Source organism: Trachinotus anak, unplaced genomic scaffold (genome assembly GCF_046630095.1).
Source record: "Trachinotus anak isolate AG129_WGS33_773 ecotype Australia unplaced genomic scaffold, CSIRO_AGI_Tana_v1 ptg000026l, whole genome shotgun sequence".
Lineage (NCBI taxonomy): Eukaryota > Metazoa > Chordata > Actinopteri > Carangiformes > Carangidae > Trachinotus > Trachinotus anak.
The window spans coordinates 9,229,402-9,255,285 of record NW_027273877.1 but is presented as its reverse complement, the minus strand read 5'-3'; the positions used below and the strand labels follow the sequence as shown (position 1 = coordinate 9,255,285).

General features: G+C 40.9%; 1 protein-coding gene and 1 long non-coding RNA gene across 11 annotated transcripts in view; one reads left to right on the top strand and one right to left on the bottom strand.

Moving 5' to 3' along the window:
• dmd (dystrophin) overlaps nucleotides 1–25,884 on the top strand; it is a 298,427-nt gene that overhangs the window by 135,495 nt on the left and 137,048 nt on the right. For all 10 annotated transcript variants that reach the window (XM_071463817.1, XM_071463813.1, XM_071463810.1 and 7 more), the window contains 9 exons: nucleotides 4,163–4,258; nucleotides 4,972–5,070; nucleotides 5,785–5,966; nucleotides 8,506–8,656; nucleotides 9,891–10,010; nucleotides 14,392–14,493; nucleotides 17,499–17,606; nucleotides 19,012–19,191; nucleotides 25,643–25,812. In XM_071463817.1, coding sequence (XP_071319918.1) covers nucleotides 4,163–4,258; nucleotides 4,972–5,070; nucleotides 5,785–5,966; nucleotides 8,506–8,656; nucleotides 9,891–10,010; nucleotides 14,392–14,493; nucleotides 17,499–17,606; nucleotides 19,012–19,191; nucleotides 25,643–25,812 — 1,208 coding nt within the window. The remainder of the gene's footprint in view (nucleotides 1–4,162; nucleotides 4,259–4,971; nucleotides 5,071–5,784; nucleotides 5,967–8,505; nucleotides 8,657–9,890; nucleotides 10,011–14,391; nucleotides 14,494–17,498; nucleotides 17,607–19,011; nucleotides 19,192–25,642; nucleotides 25,813–25,884) is intronic.
• On the bottom strand, nucleotides 8,486–11,010 carry LOC139609384 (uncharacterized). Its single transcript, XR_011685216.1, has 3 exons — nucleotides 10,175–11,010; nucleotides 9,906–10,004; nucleotides 8,486–8,620 (listed from the first exon to the last, which is right to left on the bottom strand). It is a non-coding gene; the product is annotated as an uncharacterized lncRNA (long non-coding RNA).

Sequence of the window (25,884 nt, the reverse complement as noted above, 5' to 3'; positions counted from 1 at the left end):
AAGGTGTCACAAAGCCCTGTGATCACTAAACACAAAACAAGAAGCACAAATGAATAAGGTTACCCTATTTACACGAGAGCCAAGAAAAAACAATCTAACCACGATTGTTAGCCCATGTTAGCATTGCCGTGATATGCTTCACAGCTAGATATAGTAACATTTGTCGAACACATCACAGTGTAAAGCTGGTAAAGTTAGCCAACTTTCTCATGTCTGGTGTAGCATCAAGTTACTTACACATGGAGGAAAAGAAAAGCCAGTTCTGTTATAGTCAAACTAGAGCCCTGTAGCTCCACGGTCAGACTGGGAAATAAATTCAGCTTCGACTTATCCACTGGGCCAGGTCACAATGATGGAGCTGGCAAAGACACTGACGGAGCTGGTAAAAAGTTCAAGAACTTATTGGGTGTTTTGACGGTCCACCAGCCGACCAGGATTCGAACCGATTGTCCCCAAGGCCAATCTGCCTTTCTCTGATCACATCTCTTTAGATAGTTGTTTGCTCGTTTACAGAACCTTTCAATATTCATTTTAACATTTCATTTTCATTAGACACGACTGATACTAATTATGCTTATGGGGTCTTTTTTTTGTCAACAGTAGTGATTCGTACTGTAACACATTTTCTAAGGCAGACTCTCAGGGGAACCACTAAGGCCTTGATGACGTGCTCTCATTATATGGTTCAGAGTGTAATTACAAGCAGCCAAGCGTGAGAAACGGTTCACGTCAGTCAATTGTACTCAGTCTGGTGAGAAGAGCTACAAGTGTCAACAAACCTGTGGCAACTGTCTGCAAATCCATCATCGCAAACAGTTAGTGTATATCTAAATAAAAAACCCAGTGTGCGTGGTTGTGTGTAAGTATATGGTTGGGTTTGTAAATGTGTCTGTATGAGTATGAATTTATGGGTATGTGTATATATAGATATATGTGTAGTTTTAGGTTTTTTATGATACACAATCATGTCTAGATGTATTTCTGTTTGTGTGAATGTAAAATCTGCTTATTTTCACTAAACTGTGAGCATGAATGTTAATAAACTCAACCTAATGCAATCAGTTTCACTAATCTAAAAGGAACTATACACTGTTTGCATCTGTACCAGATATGTAACACAGCGAAAGGGGCTACTTTTGACAGTTTAAATTTAAGACCGATTAATGCTTCTCAGTCTGATTGCCAGGAAGTTTTCTTGTACTTCCTATTCTGAATCAGCGAGCTTGTTTGTGCCAGCTGACCACTACTGGTTGTCCAAGCTCTACAATCTCACAGAGCACTCAGTAGAAACTGATAATTGAAAATGACATTTCTTGTCTTTTGTAACAACACTTTTAAACTGATATTGATCTGCTTTCACTGCTAGTCAACAAAAATCTGTTATGTGCTAAATAATTTTAGGGCGTAACCCCCAATAAAACCCAATTCCACTCATTTTTACACACCTGCTTGTGTATGGTGTCGACAAAAATGTGTTAATTAGCTTCAGAGGTGCTGCAAGCTGATTTTTGAACTTCAGAACACAGCCAGGTGAACTGGTTCCCTAAACAGTCTTTATGCTTTAAGATAAGTTCATCGTCTGCTGGCTCTAGCTTCATGTTTAGTGTACAGGCATGAGAATAGTACTGATCTTTTTAACTAACTCTCAACAAAAAAGGAAATATAGTTGCAAACTAAAAGTTCATCTGTACATCATCACCTTTACAAACACAAACCAGCTTTTCCTCTCTTATCTGTCACCATTAGCCTACAATACAAACATCAAACACAAAACCATAGCCATTGTGCTTCCACCCATCATGTGCTATTTTTGATTTCCCCTCTATTCCTCAACATTTCAAACTGTTCAAAGCTGTCACCCTGCACTGCGTGACTACATGTGGCTCATAATTTGCTGTGACTCGGGTTGGACCGTATTCGGAGACTGTGTCAAATATTTAATGTACCAGCAGGGTGCTTGACTTAACTTGGTTGGCACCTAAAAGGCATCACAATAAGAAAAGATAATCTATCAGATAAGCTTTATTCAAGCGCTCCCGCTGTTCTTTGAAATGCAGGATGTAGAGCAGAACGTAGCATACAAACCCCTGTGTCATCATAGCTATAGCTATGGCTTTTTCTTTGAAAAACTGTGTTGAAATTTTATATTACATTGGCCTCAGTTGGCCTCAGTCAAACATACAGTGGCTTTAGAACGTATTCACATTTTGCACACTTTATTATGCCCATCTTTGCCAATCAGACTGCCCTCAATACCTAAAGTGAAAACATACATTTTTGTGAATGTAATAAAAACCAAAAACTGAAATCCGTCATTTACAAAAGTATGCAGACACACTTTGCTTGTGAATTCTTTTTGCTTTAGTTATCCTTGAGATGTGTGATTGGACATAGTTTGAAAAGGCTAATATTTGTATATAAGGAACCACAATTCACACTGCATGTCAAGGCAAAACCCAAGCCATGAAGTCAAAGGAACTCATTGATAAAGTTGTGGGAAGGCATAAATGAGGGCAAAACCATTTCTAAAGTTTTGCATTTTCTCAGAAGCAAAGTGGCCTCAATAATTGTGAAATAGAAAAAGTTTGGAACCAATAAGACTTTCTAGAGTTGCCTGTTTGGCCAAACTGAATAACTGGGCAAGAAGGACCTTTATCAGGGAGGTGACCAAGAATCACTTGGTTAATACCATCCCTCTGGTGGAGCAAGGTGGTGGCTGGATCGTGATATGGTGCTTCTCAGTGGCAGGGACATGAAGACTGGTCAGAACTGAAGGAGGGATGAATGCTGTCAAATACAAAGATGTCCTTGAATAAAATCTGCTCCAGAGTGCATGCGTTAACCTCTCCGCATGGCAATGACCAAAGCATGGTGTAGAGTGGCCTCAAGACTGTTCTTGAGTGGCCCCACCAAAGCCCAGACTTAAACCCTATAGATTATCTATGGAGAGACCTGAAGATGGCAGTTCATAGATTCTTCTCATCCAATCTGGAGCTTGAGAGGATCTGCAAAGAAGAATGAGATAAACTTCCCAAATCCAGGGGTGCAAATCTCGTAGAGACCCGCATAAGAAGACTTGAAGCTGAGAGTAAAGGGCCTACTACAGAGTACTGAATTAAGGGTCTCAATACTTTTGTAAATGAGAGAGTTCAGTTTTCTTATTGTTTTTTTTATGGCAGCTGTGGCATTTCCCCTCCAGGTGGCTTCCTCCCACAATCCAAAGACATGCAAGTTATTTGGCACCCTAAAAAAAATGCCCATAAATGTGAATGTGAGCATCAGTGGTTGTTTTTCTCCGTATGGCAGCCTGTGACAGAGTGGCAACCTCCATTTAGAATTCAAGCTACAACATGATAAAGTGTGCAAACAGTGAAGGGGTCTGAATACTCTCTGATGCCACTCCACTGGAATATGGACAACAAGTGCATAAAGGTAAAATTTTATCATAGATTTTCTTCTATAGGAAATAAAGAACATGTTTTAAACTATCAGGGACCCTAATATGTGGCATTTATTTTATCTTTAAATGTATTATAAGCTGTAAACTCTGTCAGGACCCCTTTTCAAGTCTCTACTATCAGTCAAAGCTGAACACATTTGCAGGTATAAAGAGAAAGAGTGGCACAGACTAGGGCTGGACAGTTATCAGCCCTGTGGATGGGCCTTGTGTATCTTTTCAGCACCTTATTACCAGAGAGAAGAATAGAGCAAGAGGAGAAGCGCAAAGATGAGATAAAAAGAGAGAAGTTGTTAGTGTCCAGATCAGTAGCGGGTACACAAAGAGAGATATGGAGAGAGAGAGAGAGAGAGGGAGAGTAAGGGAGAGAGAGACCCAAAGAGAATGAGGACAAGTTGTTAAGGTTGGACAAAGGCCAGAATTGCTTGTTAGCACCAGTAATGGCCAACACTAACAGGCCTCTCCTCATCTCTCTCTATCTTCTCTGTCTTCCACCTTTCATTTATGCTGCCTTTTTATTCTCTCTGCCCCGTTTTCTAACTTTTAACATACCTTCTACTTCCTTGTTTCATCTGCTTCCTCCTTTCCTTCCTTCCCTCAATTTCTCAACACTTTTCCTGAACCTAACACCATCCCATTCCTCTGTTTCTCCTCGTATCACTGTCAACTTTCACGCCCATTATCTTCCATCCATTCCCTCTCTAGTTCCTGACTCCAAGCCAGGAGGAGCTGCAGCGGGGCCTCAGTCCTCTACCTCCAGGCTCCACCAGCCTGGAGAGCTACCAGGCTGCACTGGAGGAGGTGAGGTCATGTTACATATCTCATATTTCGTGTAATTTTGAATTTTCTTCTGTCAAAGAACAAGTCTGGTGGTTACATGTATTTTTATGCTGCAGCAACAGCCATGGGGAGTCTGTCTGTTACACTGAGGGAATTTCTTCAAATGTGGTTCAAGCATAACTCAAGAATTCATATGCTAATTATGACTCGATTTAACACAAATGTCAAATATGAAAAAAATCATGAAGTGATGACATTTTATATTCACTTGGTCAAAGGTCAACTTCACTCGTTCTGCAAAAACACCTCTGGCTATCATTGCTGTAATCCCGGAACAGACTGTGACCATATTTCCTGCAACTTGATTGGTTGGCGGAGGCAGACAATATATCTTCCTCATCTGTGTCATAGAGCTCCACTGTTGTACAAAAACTATTAGAAACAGTCACACTGTTATAATAGATGACATGCTCCTCTATACTATGAACACACTGTATTTATTTGGCCTCAGTGCTGCTTACACCATCCTGCTGCCAGAAATACTCACAAGTGCACAAAATATGTGTTTATCTGCTGCGGAAAATAGTCCACAACAAATACACCTTGTCCTCTTGTCTGAGTAATGTTTGGTCTTCAATAAATAGTAGGAAACGGACCAACAGTATAGGAAAAATGTATTGTATGTATTGTCAGGCTTGTCCTTTAAGGGTGTTCATTCAAATCTGAATTTTAAGGTGTTGACATGGCTGCTGTCAGCTGAAGATGGGCTCCAGGCCCAGCCTCCCATCTCCAACCACGTGGAGGAGGTGAAGGAGCAGTTCCACACACATGAGGTAAGACCAGTGAAGTTGTGATAACAGCAAAGGGACTGCAATTAGTTATACTATCAGAAAATTGTTAATTTGTTTTTTATTTCTTAGCATTTTTTCTTCTCGTTAGTGCAGAGTCTATACAAATGTTCAGGACAGGAAATTAAGCTTAGTGAACAATCGATAATACTGTATGTGCAGCATCAACATTGGTTGTATGTTGTATGAACTCACAGATACAATGAGGTAATGTAATAATAATATCAGAGCGGTGATATTATGTTATAGTATCAGAAAATAATTCATTTAAGATTTTTTTCCCTTAGTATCAGTTTGATACAAAAACATGTTAGCAGGAATAATGTGCTTCCATTGGCAGCTGAACACAAAGAAAAGGCCGAGCAGCTGTTTTAAAGCTTAAACTCTGATGGATGTGGACTTACACCGACACTGGCTCGCTATCGACTTTTATTCTCTCAAAATTAAATTAACCCTGATTGTTTTGCCGTGGGAAACCCTAGACGGATCATATACGAGTTAAGTGCTCAGAGAAAAAAGATTAAGCACCGAGGTGAGAGGTGGAAATATATTTTAAGAGCAGTTATTGAATGAAGGACGGTCAGTCAGTGGGAGTAGTGCTGCGAGGTACTTCACTTCTTCTGAAGGATAAATTAAACAAAATGAGCAGAATCATTTTGAAAATATGTGTGAAATATTTGGCCGTCTGTCTCTCGCCAGGGGTACATGGTGGAGCTGACCACACACCAGGGCAGTGTGGGGCGGGTCCTCCGGGCCGGCGCCGCCCTGCTGGGGGAGGGGAACCTGAGCGAGGAGGAGGACTCAGAGGTCAGGGAGCAGATGAACCTCCTGAACTCCCGGTGGGAACACCTGAGAGTGGCTAGCATGGAGAGACAGAGCAGGTACTCGCACTGGGAAAAGTTCATTAGGAACGATAGAAAAAGAAAACTGAAGGACTGAATCCTTTATTAAATGTATTCACTCACTTTTAAGTGGCTCCTAAACCAGTGAGAATAAGAGGGAGAGGCTGCATCTGTCCCCTTTGGTGGTATAGCTAGCAATGCTAACATACTTTGGCTGGATTTGGGCAAGACCAACTCTTGTCATGGAAAACCACCGCACGCCATCAAAAGTGTTTGTTGGATGGTTGAAGCGCCTGAAAACCACACACCCCACACACCTCTCCCACGAACAGGGGGCTCTGTCTATAACTTTCCATCAGTCCAACATTCACACTCACTTCATGCATTGATTTAAAAAATCTGAAATATTTATGGTGTTGAGATCTATGACTTTGTGCAGATCTAGATGATAATTTGGATCTGTGGAAGAAAAATGCGGAGTCCACATCACACACAGACTTGCACTTTTATCACACTAAATCTGGCCCATGCTTGGGCCACTTGCTTGTTTACGCCCGGTTCCATCTCCCAAATCTGGCCCTATACTGTCAGATGCTATTTCCACATCTGGTGCACACACAGAAACTTTCCAGCTGTCAGTCAACACCAGAAAATAACAGCTAGAATCTGCCCAGATGTGGAAACATATGGGCTGGACGTGGGCCAAGGACCCAGGCCTATGTTGGGCCAGAAGTTTAATTTTGCTCACTGGGTACATGGCACCAGCAGCATTTAGGAATGCTTACATCAGTATTTCATTGAACATACGACTAATAAAATTATACATATAGCTGTTGAAATGAGTTCATACACCTGTAGAGCTGTATGAATTCTATGATGCTGACATCCTCACTTCACAGGTAGTAAACCCTTATATCTGTACAGTGAAATGATTAGGAACAATAGATAAATAAAGCCATAAAACTGCATAAAACCCTGGCATTAATGCAAAATCTTAGCTTGAGTTAAAACATTCTCAACGTCCAACAACACATCTTCGTCTGAGTTTGCACTGTCCAAGTGCAAATGTGTCCATTTGTGTCTATGTGTGACCACATTTGTCTTTCTATTGACTTTATGTGCAGCATGCATATAGGAGTGAATAAAATGGGTCATGTTTATTCCAAATGTATCTGTTGATTTGGAGATTTACAAGACATCTTCAAAGTGTCATTATGCCAAATTTGGATTGAATCTAGAGTGGATGAAGCAAAGCAATGGTTGGCTGTAATTTGGCTGTAAAGTGAGAGAGCCTGAAAGGTTTTTCTGAAACTGGGTCCAAGTCCGAAGTGTAATGACAGGGTAGCCTTTTGGTATAGTGCAAGTGCTGCAATCAAAATGGCAAGTAATGAGACTTTAGTGCACACATTAGCCTCTGAAGAGACCCTGGCCAAATGGATTTGTTGTCAATTGATAAAATTGAAAGGTACAGGGTCAGGGGTCTTAAAGGTCCCATATTTTATACTTTTCCTGTGTTTCATTTGAAAGTGTTGATATCCATAAGAAGATTTGTGGTTTTGAAAACCAAAAACCATCTCAGTGTAGTTTTACATCTCTCAGGTTTCTCTCTGGAGCTCTAGCAACAGCGGGTCGGTGAACCAATCAGAAGAGAGACTCTGAACCTCTCTTCTAATTATTTGACTGTTTTCTGATTAATCCAAAAATTTCAGGTAAAAAACTCAGCAATCAAATCCTGCAAGGTTGGATGGTGGGTCCAGGTGGGTGGGACTTGGGGCATGGCTGATGGCGGTGACTGCTTTGTTGTGACATCACAAAGTTACAGAAGTCCTGATGGCTCATTTTAAGGCTCAGTTTCTGAATACAGGCTGTGTGCATTTCTCTGTGGAGTAAGCACTTTGATACTTTCACAGTATTAATATAGAACCAAGACCTGCTTTATACATGGACATCTCACTTTATTCTCTATGGGACCTTTAAAGAAAGTTTCAGGAATACTGTAAGCAGGAGAGATGGAAAAAGATATTTGACAGAATGTACACACTCAAAAATGCACACAAATTTTTAATTAATATCCAGTGGATTTTTTATAGAATAGCACAGACCAAGATGATTTCATATTGTATTTCATTTCTATCTTAATTTAGGTTTATGAATAAAGTTTAATCTCTTTTTACACAGTGAATGAAGATCCCCACAGTAGCCCACATTCATGAGTACAAAGAACAGCGGCCTTTCTAATTAAAGTGAATCAAATGATAACTGACACTGAGCCAAATTTAATTAACTGTTCAGCTATCTTCTTTGATAATCTTGTTGATTTAAGCACAAGGCTGTGCAGACATGGCCTGGACTACCAAATACCACTTATACAAGACAGCAAAGGTCTGTTGTAATAGAGTGGTGAATATAAGAACACGATAGGTGGCTTTGACCATTTCTACAAATTAAATCGGCAACAAGAACTGCTTGTGTTTAACTAGTCCTTCATCTGCCCTCCTGACCTGTTGAGCAAGGCTCTGTTAATGATAAATACTACTCCATGGTATCAATGTGTGATTGAAATTTCTCTCACTCCCAGACTCCATGAGGTCCTGATGGACCTGCAGCACCAGCAGTTGCAGCAGCTCACAGACTGGTTGGACGTGACAGAGGCACGGATTAAGAGGATGGGGGCTCAACCGCTGGGTCCAGACCTAGAGGATGTCAAGCACCAAGTGGAAGAACACAAGGTTGGCAGCAGCTGGCCTGATCCCTATTTGCCAAACATGGCTGAATAAATCTAGCCTATCAACTATATGACAGCTTGATAGCAACATGTTGCTATCAAGCTGTCATATTCCTGTTTTCAAACAGAATGCTTTCACCTATAATTTTAGAACAGAAAAGGCTTTTAGGATGAAGACTGTTGTGTTTTGCAACAGTGACACTGTCTAGGGTAATGTTAGACTTTACGTCCCAACATAGAATTGGCTGCAGTGTGTTCAGCAGTGTGAGACTGGTCTGCACCCATGTTAACCCCATCTGTGTATTTGGCAGCTTTACACGTCTGATGACTGAAAAGCACCAAATTAGCTGACTGATTCAACACAACAAGCCTGCAATGGTTCTGACTTAGGCAAAGCAATTAGCCAACCTCACCACAGAGAAGCTGCCATAATTAAAGTCACTAGTAAACATTTAAACAGTACACTGGGTTCAATTTAGGACAATAATATGAACAAATTTTACTTGAAATTTTGTTGTCTTCTATATCAGATTAACAGATTAAACAAAGAAACTAGTGGGAATAACTTTGACTAAACCATAGTGCCCTGCACCCATACATTCAACACAGTCCTCTGCAAGTTATACTCACTTTTGTCTGTAACATTCCCAGCTAACATCAGCTAACACCATGCTTGCTAACAGTAATCAGCAAACAACATGTTAGGCTAATTAGCGTATGAAGTTGCCAGGCATGTGACCAACATGCAAAGGTAACTAGCATTCTGCCAGAGCTAGCAAATAACCAAGCGACAAATGGCATTCCAAAGTAACTACCATGTTGCGCTAATTAGCATGTTAAGTTAACAGGCATGCTAACAACACATTAAGGTAACTAGCATGCTAGTAACTAGCATGTATGCTAGCCTGAGGTAGCAATTAACGAAGCAACAAATGGCATGCCAAGGTAACTAGCATGTTAAGATATTTATCCCATTAAGGTCACAGGCATGCTAACAACATGTTAAGGTAACTAGCACGCTACCAGAGCCAGCAGATAGCCAAATAACAAATGACAAGGTAACTAGTGTAGTCATAACTGTTACTGTTTGCCATCCAGTATAAAGGGTGAAACATCGCTGTGTTTCGCTTTTATTGCTTCTGGCCACAGTCTGTCTCATCATCAGTCAAACTAGTTGGTGTTTGTGTTTTTGTTGCACTATATTTATGTGTTTATGTTCTTCTGTGTGTGTGTTGCAGCTTCTGCAAGAGGACCTGGAGCTGGAGCAGGTGAGGGTGAATTCTCTGACCCACATGGTGGTGGTGGTGGACGAGAACAGTGGAGACAGTGCCACCGCCGCCTTGGAGAGCAAACTTCAGGTAAAAAAAAAAACACACACACACACACACACACACACACACACACACACACACACACACACACACAACACACACACAGAAAGATCTGTGTCAAACATGCTCACATTGCAAACACTTTGCTGAAACAAAAGAGCAATGAGAAAATTTTGTAGGAACCCAAATACCTTGTGGGCTAATTTTCCTTTTTCTTTTTAAATATTTGTCGAGTTTCTCTCTCTCTCTCTCTCTCTCTCTCTCTCCACTCCCTCATTCTCTCACTCTCCCAGTGAGAAAAGGTTCAGCAGACCCCGGCATGGTTTCTCTGGGAAAATAGACTGAATGGGAAATAGTTTTGTCTTTGGTGTTGTGCAGTAATTAGACCTTGGCAGCAAGATGTGCTTGTCCTGTTCTTGTGTGTGTTTGTGTGTGTGTGTGTGTGTGTGTGTGTGTGTGTGTTTGCAAGTGTGCACTGTAGCTTTCTCCTGATGTTGTTTATTATAAGATATCATCACACAGACTCCAGCCAGGAGTCAGACTTGTTTGTGTGGTTAATTCTCCACGCTTGTCTTAGCCTCTGATGTATGGGCCTTAGTTCCCCTTGTTAACTCCCATACACTGCAAAGAATCAAACTAAACTCCATTTAAACTGCAGTTGCTCATTTTCGCAACTTCCCAGCCTTAATCGCAGCATGCTGTACCAACACACAGTCATTGTCTTTGTCCAAGATTCAGTTGGAAGGTATCTCACTCAATGGACAATGGATAAGCTTTTACACCAGCATCTGTGCCACTTCCCAACAAGCTGAAGGGCTGCTGCTCTGATGCCGAGCCTGACCTCTGACTCGGAGAGGGAGAAAGGAGAATTGTTGCATTAAGGATTTAGTTTTGTGAAGTGGAGCTGGCTGTGGAAGTTGCACAAAGGTTTTTCATGTTTTTGAAAATCTCAAAAAAATGATGCTTTCATCTCTAACCTGCTTGTTCCAGTTAAGGCGAACTGTGGTGCGTTTGCCTGGTTGTTACAGTTCATTCGGGCTCGGTCACTTGAAAAGGAGGGCCAGTTTAAACTGTTGTGGATCCAGACGGAGGCTGTGCTCTGTGTGAGAGACAAAATAAGAAAGATAATCTGTCTCCTCTAACTTTCTCTCTAACTGATCATTTTATAAGTAAATATGGCTGAAATCGCAGCTCAGTCTTTGTCTTTAATTCATATTTTTGGTGGTTTTGTCAGACAACATCATGGTTATAAAATCAGGACTTGATCATAGGCGGGCCAGCTATATGCTATGTTTTTATCTAGCCTTGTTAGTTTATATTGTGCTCACATGGTGGTTATTCCTAAATAAAGTTGTGATGAATCAAATAAGTACAAAAACTAACTGACACACACTATGTTTGGCTGCAGGGTATATAGAAAGGGTCAGTAGAGGCCCAGAGGCAGAGTCCTAGCAGGTGAATCCAGCCAGGGAGCACATTCAAACAGTGATCTCAAACTATAGCCTGGATTACACATGGAGGTTGTTCATATGCATATGCTACAGCTTGAAACTGTGATGGAGAGCTGACTCAGTGGAAAACAGTAAGTTGATGCATGAAGGAGAGGGGAAGTCAGGGTGAGTTCGTCTTTGGGAAGCTCACTCCATTATCTTCAGGGGAGGAATGAGCGAGAGAGTCGGCATAAAGTTAGGCAGAGCTGGCGATGTACACAAACAGGAAATTGAGAAATTTGGATAATTGGATGCGACTGAAACTCTGCCGCGGGGAGAAAAGGTTTGAGGAGCTGTGGATAAAAGTAAGCTCCTCCAAACTGAAAGCAGAAGAGCTGAAAATGAGAATCTCTCCTCTTAAACTTCAGTCAGGAAAAACAAAAAACTGATACATCAATGACACAATACTGCTGCGGGCATCTTGAATTATTCACCATGTCATATTAAGCAATTACAATGCAGAACACACATTGTTGTGCTGCGTGCAAAGTATAATCAAATCTAATATCATTAGAAAGCTAATGCAACTTCTCGTTTAACTTTCTTTGTAACGTTTCGAGGTTTAACTTGTTTCCTGCGGTGCAGATTATTACTAAATGGAAGACAAGAGAGATAAATAGGTGAGCCGGAGCAGTGTGTGCCAGTGTGTAAGAAACCAAAAGGAAGGTGCCTTCTCTGGTTTCTTCACGCTGCTGAACTGTCACTTGATTAATTACCGGCTATTCATCTTAAGATTAACCTGCTGAGCCTCTCTCTCCACATCAGCCTTTACTCACTCACTTTTTTGCATCTCATTGTCTTTTCATTTCCTCTCCTGCCTCACTGCCGACCCCCCTCCTCCCCTCCCCGTCTCGCTGTCACCGTGATGACTTTGTTCAGTCCCGGTTAAATGGATTGGAAGAGTTAACAGCTAGCTGCCAATACAATGGATTCAGGAAGAATAAACTTTAGCAGCTCATAGCCTGTGTGGCTGTGTGTGTATGTCAGTGCCCCCACATGGTGTATTATGTTCATGTATGTAAGCTGAATCAAGTAAGACTACAGCCAAATATCAAACCATACCAAGTATGAGAAAAAGACCATTCATTCATTCATTCAACCATTATTTCAACTCCCAAATACAATGAGGTGGAGACTCATTTACAAGGTTTAATAATGACATTAATGACGCCTTTTGTCATTAATAGTAGTATGGAAGGGTGTTTTCACACTTAAAGTTTGTTTGCTTTGGTCTGATTCAGTAGATGAGTTTGTAAACTTGTAGCATTTTCCCCTTAATTTGGTTTGCTTTCACACAGAGAAAAATTCAAGTGAACCAAAACGCATCACTACAAACCACATGAGAACATTCACTCTGCTTATTGGTCAGATTGTCTGGCGGCAGCAGGAACTTAAACACAGGAAGAAGGTCCTGCATTAATGGCTGTGACATCCTATTCAATATAGATCAGAAATTACATTTCTTCATAGCTCTAATATGTATTGGGTCAATTTACCTACATACTATCAACACCAGAATGCCGATTCACTTCAGTACGTCCTCATAATGCTGTGCAGATTCTGACTCTGTGAGGACATGCTGCTGTAAAATGTTTGAGAAGGATAGAGCTAATGTTGAGGATGTACACTGACATTCTAACATCACATCTAACCGTGCAGTTCAAACTTGTGATTTCACCTGATACTGGGGTCGGATCAAGTTTAGAACTCTTTCACACCAAAGACGAACCATTCCAGAGTTTGTTTGGGGGCATACCGGTTCGTTTTTGGTGTGATCAGACCCCATTAGCAAGTTTGAGCTAGATGGTTAGATGAGATGTTAGCATGTCAGTGTCCATCCTCAATGTTAGCTCCATCCTTCTCAAACATCTTATGGCAGCATGTCCTCACAGAGTCAGAATCTGCACAGCATTATGAGGACATACCAAAGTGAATTGGCTAGTATGTAGGTAAGTTGCCCAGATACACATTAGAGCTATGAAGAAATGTCATTTCTGATCTCAAAGGATGTCACATCCACGAATGCATGACCTTCTTCCTGTGTTTACATTCCTGCTCCCACCAGACATTTATTATCTGACCAATAAGCATAGTGAACCTTTTCACATGTTTGTAGTGATTCATTTTGGTTCACTTGAAGTGTTCTCTGTATCAAAGCAAACTGAACCAAACCAAGGGGAAAATGATACAAGTTTACAACATAACTCATCAGGTGAATCAGGCCAGAGCAAACAAACTGAATGCCTAATTGGGAAATTCAATCATCACTGAATAGCTAATGTTGAATTTGAAATACCACTGACTGTAGAGCGTTGAAATATTTCTTTCAGGTAGGTGATACAAAGTGGTTCGTCCATTTATCCCAGGGTTGGTAGCTCAATTCCCAGCATCCCACTGTTCACATGTCATAGTGTCCAAGGTGTCCCACCACCTTGCATGGCAGCTCCTCCACTTATTGTTGTCTGTGTGGGTGAATGAACGAGAGTCACAGTGTGAAGTGCTTTGTCTGTATATTCTCCTAGATAATAATAAAATAACAGTGATACAAAAATGTTATGTGTCTTCTATTTGATCACCATAGGACATATTTTATTTGTACAGTCAATGGCTTCTGTTCACTTGGATAAGATATAAAGATATTTTGCTCCTGTCATCTCTGAGTTTCCTACCCTTCCACAATCATGATCAGCTCCACCCCTCTGAGAGAGAGAGAGAGAGGAGCAGGAATCAAACTGCATTTTTTACAGCTAAAAAAAAAATTTTACTGGAAAGTGAACATGTGAATCCATTAGCCTTTGAGGCATCGTGATGAAACTCTTTAAATCCCTAAGGGGAAATAATTCAAAAGGATTTTTTGTGCTAATGTAGACATTAATAGATGATTTTGTGTGTGTGTGTGTGTGTGTCTGTGTGTGCAGGTGCTTGGTGATCGCTGGGCAGCCATTTGTAGATGGACAGAAGAGCGCTGGATTCTGCTTCAGGAGATTTTACTAAAATGGCAGCACTTCACTAATGAACAGGTATGAGCTTGTGTGTGTGTGTGTGTGTGTGTGTGTGTGTGTGTGTGTGTGTGTGTGTGTGTGTGTGTGTGTGTGTGTGTGTCTGAGGCAGGCTCACCGCAGAATTTGCTGCATGTATAATGAGATTAGATCAGCCAGATCATGTCTACTCCCACATTCAGGCCTGTAGAGAAATTTGAAGCTGAAACAGTCTCAACATTATGTCATTTATTTGGACTGATCTGCTGAATTATGTGCAAAATGTTACACATAAACCAAATATAACTAGACAGTCTAGAGTCAGACCAGCAGCTCTGTGAAGTTGTTATCCTCACAGTAAAAAAAAAACCTAATCTCTGAGATGAAATAAATAGTCAGCATGACTGTTAAAACAGGTACAGCAGTATTACGTAGTTGATCTGTGTGAAGATTGTGTGAGCAGAAATGTTGCATGTGATATTTCAATGCATCACATTTTGTGTTAGGTTAGTCAATCAGTCCCCTTTGTTCACAAACTCAAATATTAAAACAACTGTTGGATGGATTGCCATGGAGTTGCCGTATGAGTGTGAGCATGAGTGTGTGTGTGTGGTGAATGCGCGTGTATTGTAAAATGCTTTGAATGGTCTGTAAGAATAGAAAAGTGCTATGTAAGTGCAGTCCATTTACTTTGGTTTATGATCTGATCCATAAAAAACTAGTGACAGTTCCCATCAGTAGGATTCATCCTCTGGTGAACAGGAATGTCGGTACAAACTTTCATGCAATCGATCAAAATGTTGTAGCAGAGTTTTTTTTAGTCTGGATCCAAAGCAGTGAACTGACTTACTGACCTTGCTTTTCCAAGTGCAATGATGCTGTAATGTGGCGAATAAAAATCTGAGATATTTATTGTTCACAAAGCATTGTATGTTCTTAGGTCAGTTAGATCACCCCATAAGCAAATTTAATATATATATCACAGTTATATATATGAAATATATGTACATGTAAAATAAAAACATGTAAAAATTATTTAGGAAACCCATTGGATAATGTGGATAATGACACAGACTCAATCTTAATTTGACTAAATACATGAAGAAGCAACTGGATAACTGTGAATTTCCCTATAGGGATAAATAAAGTATTTCTTATCTTTATCTTTTATCTTTAGAAATTGGAACAATTTTATATATTGACATATTTATCTAGCCCATATATGTATGTATGTGTGCTTATATTCATTCTTTCATTCATTATATACAGTAGGGTCCAAAAGTCTGAGCTCACTTTCCCAGAATTGACATGTTTAAAATTAACATATAGAATTTTCATATGTATGTTGTTTTAATATACTTGTATATATAAATTAAATTTGTTATTTTAATATATGCTATCAACATTTAATCATAAAATATTATACCATATAAAAAAAAAAAATAATAGATATTAATAATGTACATATAGAAATTTACAATGAGGATTTCATATATATTGTTAACTTACATCTGCATATATATAGAGAATGTATACATGTGATGATAATAATATATCCACGTATATGTCATATTTTACATTTCTGTTTGGGACACTGGACAACTTTGCATAACTCTTACTTTATTTCCTTTATCAGCATCTTTGCAGTTGATATTTTTAGCCACAGCAGACCTTGTAAAGGAAATTAAATATGTCATGATATCCAATTTGCTCATGTTCTGTGATTAATCGTTGAGGAAGCTAAAATCACAACATCAGCTTATACACGATTAACTGATCATCTTTAATTAAAAGCCCCAAAATTAGATTTCCATGGCTACGCTTTGGCCCATAGTCATCGTTTGTTTGTTGTTTGATTCCTCAAATAGAGGATATCTTAATGCTCCAACACTGGAGCCAGAGTATTTTTTATCATATAGAGCCTAATGCACATTTCTTAACAGATTTTAAATTTTTTTTTTATTCAATAGAATAATAATAAAGTTTTTTGTATGCCTGAGTCTGTATGTGTTTACATTTTTTCCGTGGCCACAGTGTGGGACCAGGGGCATCAGGGGCCCATTGGATGAAGTATGATCACTCAGTTACACAGATTAAGTAGAGATTGATCATGAAACAATCTCCTCACTGTGTTTTATAATGAGGGTTCATTGGCTGCAAAAGGCTCCTCGACATCCATAAGAACCACATTTAATTTGATTAATTATTCAAAACATCAGGAAATACACCAAATTCAATTTTCCCCCCGTTTTTCTGGTTTAATGCTTGTTGAAGTACCACCTGAGGCTGTGGGTCCAAACGAACTGTCCACGAGCCGATAACAGAAATATTCACAGTGTAATCCTGGGCAGAGGGGGAGATGCTGTCACAGACAATAGGCTGCTTTTCAGAGGCCCGAGGAGGATGCTGCAGTCAAGAACTGTCTCTACCAACAGGAGACAATGGCCTCAAGTGCGCTGCCTTCCACATGATAAGATTTTTTTTCTTCTCCTCCTGCTCCCTCTCTTCCTGTCTCCTCAATTCCCTTCTCTCCCCCTCTCACTTTCATCTATTCATCCATCCTCCCTCTTGTTTCTTTGTCCCACAAATCTCCTCTCTTTGGATTTCTATGGTTTCCTCTCCTCTCCTTGTTTCCTCTACTCTCTTTTCCTTGTTTCCTCTCCTCTTTCTACCCCCTCCTCTCTGCACCTCTTCCTCTTTCCTCTTCATCTTCTCGACTCTCTTTTACTTGTATCCTTCCTACTTCTTGTTGTTTCTTCGTCTTCCTTCTCTTTATCTCTTCTCCGCTTCCTTCCTCTCTCCTATCCTCTCCTCTCGTCTTCCTTCCTCCCTCCTCTCCTCTCATCTCTTCTTCTCTCCTCTCCTCTCCTCTTCTTTCCTCTCTCGTGTCCTCTCCTCTTCCTTCCTCTCTCCTCTCCTCTCTTCTTCTTTCCTCCCTGCTCTCCTCTCCTCTCCTCTCCTCTCCTCTCCTCTCCTCTCCTCTCCTCTCCTCTCCTCTTCCTTCCTTCCTTCCTTCCTCCCTCTTCTCCTCTCATCTCTCCTCACAGTGTTTATTTGACTCCTGGCTGACTCAGAAGGAGGAGCTGGTCAGCTCCATCAAGACCTCCAACCTGAAGGACCAGGCAGAGATGGTCGCCTGCCTCCGTCGTCTTGCTGTGAGAACCACAAACCTCACGATCCAGCGTAGCTTTAACTCCTGTTCAAAACAAACTACACACTGATTTAAGGAGACTTTTTAGTTTATTTTTATATTTTCATTTTAGTGGGACACAAATGCACAGGAGAACTGAACAGAGGGTAATACAATACAGCTCACGTCTCATCTCTTAGCTTTGTGTTAAAGATTATTTTCCCATTATTTCACCTCAAGTCCATCTAGTCCTCAAAGGAAATTTTATCCAGCAAGTACACGTACAAACCCACTCTAACCCATCAAGCAATTTTTCTTCCTTTCTGTGTAAAATCCATATTCATGTGTAATAACTATTTGACCAGTACTTAGAACTTTTATGGATGCAAAGTGAATAAATCACAGAAAAGTAATTAGAAATGCTGTGAAACTTGTAAACCACGTATTATGTTAAGAGAAGAAGATAAATGAATAAATAAATAAATAAATCTTTTATTTTTTTCTCTGTAATATCCATATTCATTCATCCATATTCCATTTCTCAATTATTGCTTTTTTGCAAGCTACAAGTTATACATTAAGAAGGTACTTGTGCTGAGCAGTTACCTAAATATATTATATGGAGTTTAAATCTAATCATCTTTTTTTTTAAAGCACTGCACAATAAAATACAAATAAGTAACAGGATGGTAACAGCCAGAAGGACCTAACTATCTTATAGTCAGAGACAGACAGGGAACAGTTTCAAATAAAAACACAGAGGCTAAAGATGAAGAATAACATTTTACTGACACTGAGAAGCCAGAAAAACAGGGAGAAGTAGTAGAAGTAAACTGTTCCAAAGTTTTGGGGCGGGCAGATCACACCTTTCCCCTTAGCCTCGACCAGGGGACAGTCAGGAGCAGCTGGTCTGAGGATCTGAGAGATCAGGGGATGCAAAGGGGGCAGAGGAGGAGCTCAGAGATGTGCCGGGATGCCAGACTGTGTAAGGCCTTAAAAAATAAAAGAATCTTGATCTAAATTTGGTACTTGACTGGTAGCCAGTGCAGGGATGAAAGTACAGGTGAGATGCTGTCTCTTCCTGGTACCAGTCAACAGTCCAGCTGCAGCGTTCTGCACCAGCTGTGGACGAGACAAGGAGGACTGGCTGATGCCCAAACTGAGGGAACTGCAGTAATCCAGCCAGGAGGAAATGAAGGCGTTCATGACAACTTTCACTTCCCCAGCTATCAGCCATCTAAAAACCCAGCGCAGATTTTATTTCTGTTCCTGCTGTGTCTCTAGCCAATAGGATTGGATTTCTGTTTCAAGCAGACGTTTACACGTCTTTGTTCAGGCACTGTATGAGATGAGAGTCGTGCCAGGAGGGCTGACATGCTCAACATATGTGTGTTTGTTGTTGTGTTAGCTTTGTTTCTTCTCTCCTGCAGACGGTGAAGGCAGACCTGGAGGTGAAGCGCCCCACCATGGACAAGCTGTGCTCCATGAGTCAGGACCTGCTGTCCAGTGTGAAGAACAAAGAGGTGGCCAGCAAACTGGAGGCCAGACTGGACAGCTTCGCCCAGCGCTGGGACCGACTGGTCCAGAGTCTGGAGATGAGCAGCACCCAGGTACACCACACATCTGTAAAAGATCTATATTTATATCATTGAGTAGTAGTGTTACCATACTGTAAATACCAGGCTGTCGAGTTGGCCTTTGTGTACTGTAAGACAGGACAATTACAGTATCATATACAGTATAAAATAACTATGTTTTCAATGAGCACAAACAGTCATTTCTCATTTACAGATGTTGTGTCATGGTCACAACTTATGTACGTGGAAATGATCTAATAACAATATAATAATTGTTTATTCAGAATCTTTTACAAAATTTTACAAAGTAAGAAGAAAAAAATATGAAGAAATATGTGTGTGTATGTGTAACACTGGGGGTCTCTGGCCTTGCTGATGAGGCCAACTACAGTCTGTAAAAACAAGCAACCGCTCTCAATCAGCAGTTACAATGTGCTAAAACCAAACATAAAACAATAAAGGACAATAAGAAACAGCACTAGGGGAAAAAACGTAAATATCAATACACATTCATACACATGTAGAGGTTGTGATGCACAGATTGCATCTGTCACTGCAATCCGCAGATCAGGCAAGCCGGGTCATAAAAATTAACATTCTGATTAACAGTGGATGGTTTGCAGGTCACATAATATATAATGTATGAGGAAACTATTAATGACCTTCACTAAAATGTGAACATATTTGAAGCTTCATTTTTCGTCAGGCAGCAATTAGACTCTGTGTTTGGACTGCTAACCTTGTTATGTTTTATTATTTATTTTGGGCAGCAGCCAAACATTATTCTGAGCTTTGAGACATTCAGAGTTTTAGTTTGAATGGAATAACACATTAAGACCTGAGGCGACCTCTGTCAAACCTGAGCATTGTTTGAAACCAACCTCCTAAAACCTGAGGGTTTTCTGAAAAACTCAGTGTTCACTAAAACCTTTGGTACTCTGCCTCTGAAGCAGATAGAAACATGAAATAAATTTTCAATCATTGATAGATATAGCTGGAAAAACAAGCACATTTGTCAACATTCTCAATTCAGTTATTTTATGTTGCTTAACATCAGGGTAAAGGCAATGATTTACAATGAAAGCCAAAAGTTTTAGGTCTCAGTGGTTTTTATTTCATGTCTCTGTTGATCTAATTCTAGTATTGCTCTGCTTGCTCAGGTTGTCAGCCAATGTCCCAACCACCAACCACCCTTTTTTGTGTTTAAAACCACAAAAGAAACAAACAAAATACATTGTCCATAATGGATTTTGCCTACCTGACCGGAATTTCAGCAAATCACAGTACATTTTATCAGTCACATGTCTTAAAAATGACAAAACGATGTTGCATCTGGTCTTAATGGGTTAAAAATGTCAGACTGTGTTCATGAGAAGTTTTACTTTAAATACATGTTTATTTCAACCAGACTACTTCAGTGTAACATGTTGCCATATCATTACATGTGATATCCCACTGAGAAATAATGGTCATGTGTAGTGGGTATGGGTCTCTAAATCAGGGAAGTTAATTCATTAATTGGGTTGTGGGTGGATTATTTATGCATACATGCAGACTTGGATTACGCCATGAATAGTCAGAGTTAGATGAGAGGATCAATATCAAGCTTATATCTGTACACCAACCCAGAAATTGACATTTTTACACTGGCAGAACATGTTGTTCTTTGTATGCTTTTCCTGCCTGCACTCTCCTGAGCAAACATCCATTGATGAAGGAGGTGACAGTGATATGAATATTAGAGGTTACCAACCTCAACAACAAACAAGCCTTTCATAAGGTTATGTAACTACTCGAAATCAGTCCACGACTGCTAGGGTTAATGGAGGACATCTGACAGCACCTGAGCAGATGCAAACTTGGCAAGGCACCAGTCCCAGACGGCATCCCAGCTAGGGTGCTTAAGCTCCGTGCCACACAGCGCTCCCCCATCCTCTTCTCTGTCTTCTGGGAATCCTACAGGGACATCATCAATTCTCACATTCTACCTGTACCCAAGAAACCCTGCCTCTCCGAACCCAACCATTGCCAGCTGGTCGCACTCACACGAATAGCGATGGCACGCCTTGAGAAACTGATCCTGTACACCATCTTACCAGCTGTCAGATCACAGCTGGATCCACATTAGTTAGGGCACATTAGGGCCCAATGGAGGAGAGAAGATGCTGTGGCATGCTTCCTCCACTCCCTCCTCCAACATCACCTGGCAACTCCGCTTTACTCCTTTTCGTCAATTTCAGCTCTGCATTTCAAGGCAGCCATACGATCAAGAAACTTCACCACCTCAGCATCCCTCCTCCCCAACAGACCACAAGCTGTAAGGATGGGTACAGTGACATCATTGACCAGAAATCAGTCCTTTCTCTACACAATTTACACAAACGACTGCATCAACCCTTTACCCATCACCACTTCCTACAAATGCTACCATGGCTCTACCATGGTAGGACTACTAAATGAAAATAACTCCATCATAGCCTATTAACATTCCATTGGTCACGTGTAAAGACCAATACCTCCAGCTTTGATCAACACATCTCTAACATCCATAAGTGATCCCAGCAAGGATTCCACATCATCCACAAACCCAAAGTACTTTCTGTTGGCCCCTGGACCTCATGTTGCTACCTTCTCCAACAAATTAAACTCACCAGGATCACACATATTGCCTCTGAAATCATCCACTCCCCCACACACACAGCCTCTCAGACATGAATGACGGAGCCACTACACACCTTGTACTTACCAGAGTAAATAACACCAATCACCCACCACTACTGCCATCAGGCCTTAAATACAGGACTCTGAAATTGAGGAGAGTTCAAGTTTGGTCCCTTCTATTATAGCATTTCTAAAGTCTCAGGCTTCTGTATGTGTATGTGCTATGTGTACAGAGCATTTAGAAAGTATTCAGGCCCCTTCACTGACATAAGCCTACATAAGCCTGCATAAGCCTCATGCAGCCTTATGCTACAAGTGCCTGAATTCATTCTTCCCTCCTCAAACTACCCTCAATACCCTATAATGACAAAGCCAAAACAGGATTTTAGAACTTTTTGCAAATTTGTTAAAAAGGAAACTAAATATCACATTAATATAAAGTATTCAGACCCTTTACTCAGGACTTAGTTGAAGCACCTTTGACATCAATTACAGCCTTGAGTCTTCTTTGCGCGACAAGCTTTGCATATCTGGATTTGGGGATTTTCTACCATTCTTCTTCTTCGTTTCACAGAGCCTCTCAAGCTCTGTCAGGTTGGATCAGAACCGACATTGGAAAGACATTTCAGGTCTCTCCAGAGATGCTGGATCGGCTTCCAGTCGGGGCGCTGGCTGGCCACTCAATGACATTCACAGAGTTGTCCCTAAGCCACTTCTGCGTTGTCTTGGCTTAGGGCCAAGGTGAACCTTCAACCCAGTCGGATGTCCTAATCTCTCTCATCCAGAGCTTTCAGAGGTTTCAGCTTTCCCCCAACCCCGACCAGTCTCCCTGTCTCTGCTGCTGAAAAACACCCCCACAGTTTGATGCTGCCACCACCATGCTTCGGTGTGGTATTTGGCAGGTGATGAGGGGTTTCTTCCAGACATGCCGCCTTGAATGCAGGCCAAAGAGTTCAATCTTGGGTTCATCAGGCTAGAGAATCTTATTTTTCACAGTCTGAGAGTCCTTTATGGGCCATTTTTTCAAACTTCAACCAGCTTTCATGTGTTGTTCACAGAGAAGAGGCTTCCGTCTGGAAGTTTTTCCCATCTCCACACAGGATCTCTGAAGCTCAGCCAGAGTGGCCATCAGGTTCTTGGTCACCTCTCCTACCTAGGCCCTTCTCACCTGATTGCTCAGTTTGGGCGGGCGGCCAGTTCTAGGTAGAGTCCTGGTTGTTCCAAACTTCTTCCATTTAAGATTTATTGAGGCCACTGAGCTCTTGGCAACCTTCGATGCAGCAGAAATGTTTTTGTATCCTTCTATAGATCTGTTCCTTGACACAATCCTCTCTCTGAGCTTTGCAGACAGTTCCTTCACCTCATGGCCTGGGTTTTGCTCTGATAGGAATTGTCAGCTACAACACTTTTCATAAAGAGTTGTGTCCAATCATTTGAATTCACCACAGGAGGACTCTGATCAAAGTGTAGTAACATCTCAAAGATGCGAAGGGGTCTGAATCCTTATTAAATGCATCATATATGTGCATATGTGCTGGATGACTGACAGGGAATGAACACCATGTGTTGATCTGTCTGTATATTGAGTTGTGGTTATCTCTGTTTCTGTTGCAATTGTACATGGCATGAAAACCAATTTCCTGCGGAACAGTAAAGATTATATCTATCTGTCATGCACAATGATCACTCTTCATTATCACTTTTCTCAAAATATTCAGTTGTTCAGTTAAAGCCCCACTACCTACCCACGCATGCACGCACACACGCACACACACACGCACAGATCTCTCATCTCCTTCTGTAATTACGCAACCTCAGTAAATTCCTCTCTTTATCTTTGTTTCTCTGTTGTCACATTTGTGCTTTTTAAAATGTCATGCACTGACAACTGATAAGATAAGGACAAGTACTTCTGTATGTGTGTTTTTTTTTTTTATTTGCTGATAAAATACTGCGCTGTAATGTTACTTTCATCCTTGAAGCCCTCTGGAGAGCCTCACACTGAGTGCCGAGCAGTAAATTATTTGAAATATTTAGGTTTTAGGTTTACAAAGGGACCTAATGCTCTGAAAGCATTGCTTTTTGGGCAGCACTTTCTGTACTGAGAAACTTAAAGGCTGGGACAAAAACAATCTGTTAAACAACTAGATTAAGAGATACAATATGTAATTAGTGAGCTTTATTTTACCTTTGAATAGAGCCAGGCTAGCTGTTTCCCCTTGTTTCCAGTCTTTGTTCAAAGCTCGGTTAGCTGACTGCTAGCTGTAGATTCATATTCAGAGTGCAGACTTTGGAGAAGTATCGATCTTCTCCGCTAACTCTCAGCAAGAGAGCAAGTAAGAGTGTTTTCCAAAATCTCAGACTTTTCCTTTATTGCCTGAGAGGCTCATTTCAGGGCAGAGGTGTCCCTTAAATTTACCACAGCAGCCTTGAAGCCTCCAAAGGAAGGTTGGGTTCTTAGCTCAGTGGACAGAGAAATAGGATTAATGTGATTTAAATTTTTTTTTACTTGATATTGTTTTTAAAAATCCTCTTCCAAGTATTTCTGATCTCATTCCTCTTTTTCATGTAGCTGAATTATTGTCCAAAATCTATTGAAACCACCTCAGTGACTCACACTGCTGCACTGGGTGACATGTAACTTCATTACTATGAACACACACTGTAGCTTATTTCAACTCAGCCCCACATGTGCTCCCGCTGAACTAAATACTCAGTGAAGAAGTTGTTCCCACACCTTTGTTTTTCACCAGAGCATCCAATTGGGATTAATCCGCCAGTGAAAATAGCACCCGACAAATCCACTATTTCTTCCTGTTTGAGTAATGTTTATTAAAAACTGCAAGGGCCAGCTGTTTGAAGCATTTATTGAGGTCTTTTGAAAATTGAAACTTTATATTTGTGAGCAGTTTTTTTAAGGCACTCTTCGGGAGTTATGCTTTTGCAACAAAGCCAATGTTAGCATTAACAGCTGTTTACTTACCAGTCTAGAACAGTGGATCCAAACCTTTGCCGCAATGGCCAAATATCTTGTCAAGCGACAATCACCACCACCCGCTCCCGACAAGAAACCACATTCAGCAGCAGAGGAAACTTACTAATCGCCCCTTTGAAGACTGACGTCTTCACTAGGAAGCAATAGGCTTGAGAGACGGACAAACATGTTGTTGGTATTTTCATGAGATTTGTTGACAGTAAAAAAAAAACTGCAACAAAATCACCAGTGTCACTCTTAAAGCCATGCATAAATTTGTTGTTTTTGACCGCTTTAATCAGGTGTAAACTTATCTTGAACATGCATACACACACTTATCATTCTGCACCTGAAGTCACACATCATGCCCTCTCTCCTGCACTCTTTGTCTCTCTCTCCTCCTCAAATACTTGTCCATTATAATCAGTCAGATAATAAACAGATTGACCTCTGAGGGCAGTCTTTAGCCGGGCACAAACATGTTTCCATGGCAGCACGGCTATCCCAGTAGTTGTGGGAGCTGCTTAACTGTCATTAGACTTCCCTGTGGAACAAAACCTGAGCACACACATGCTCACACACACACATATACACAGTGCTAATACAACCAACACAAACATACAATGAGATGATATAAAAGATGCATTTTTCTCCATAGTATCCTCTCCCACCTCTTGCCTTTCATGGGTACTGTTGCACTCTGAGTGTGTGTCTATGCGCACATGTCAGAGTGATTTGGCATCTGTCTGATTTTGACAGATCATCGTAAACTGCTCCAACCCACTAGCTCCTGCTGCTGTGCGCAGTTTGTCTAAATGTATTCCTCTTTTTTTTTTTGTTTATGTTCAGCTGTCATCGTCTGTAAGCGTGGCCCAGCAGTCCGAGCTGACCCACTCTGTCACGGCGACCGTTACCAAGGTGACGACGAGAGAGAAGGTGTCCGCTGTGCGCCAGACCCGAGAGTCACCGCCGCCACAGAAGAAGAGACAAGTCGTGGTAGACTCTGAACTCAGGAAAAGGTGGGTGTGTGCGGGTACACTGAAGACGTCTGCTTTGAATCATTATTAGCATGATAACATCAAAAGTTTCTT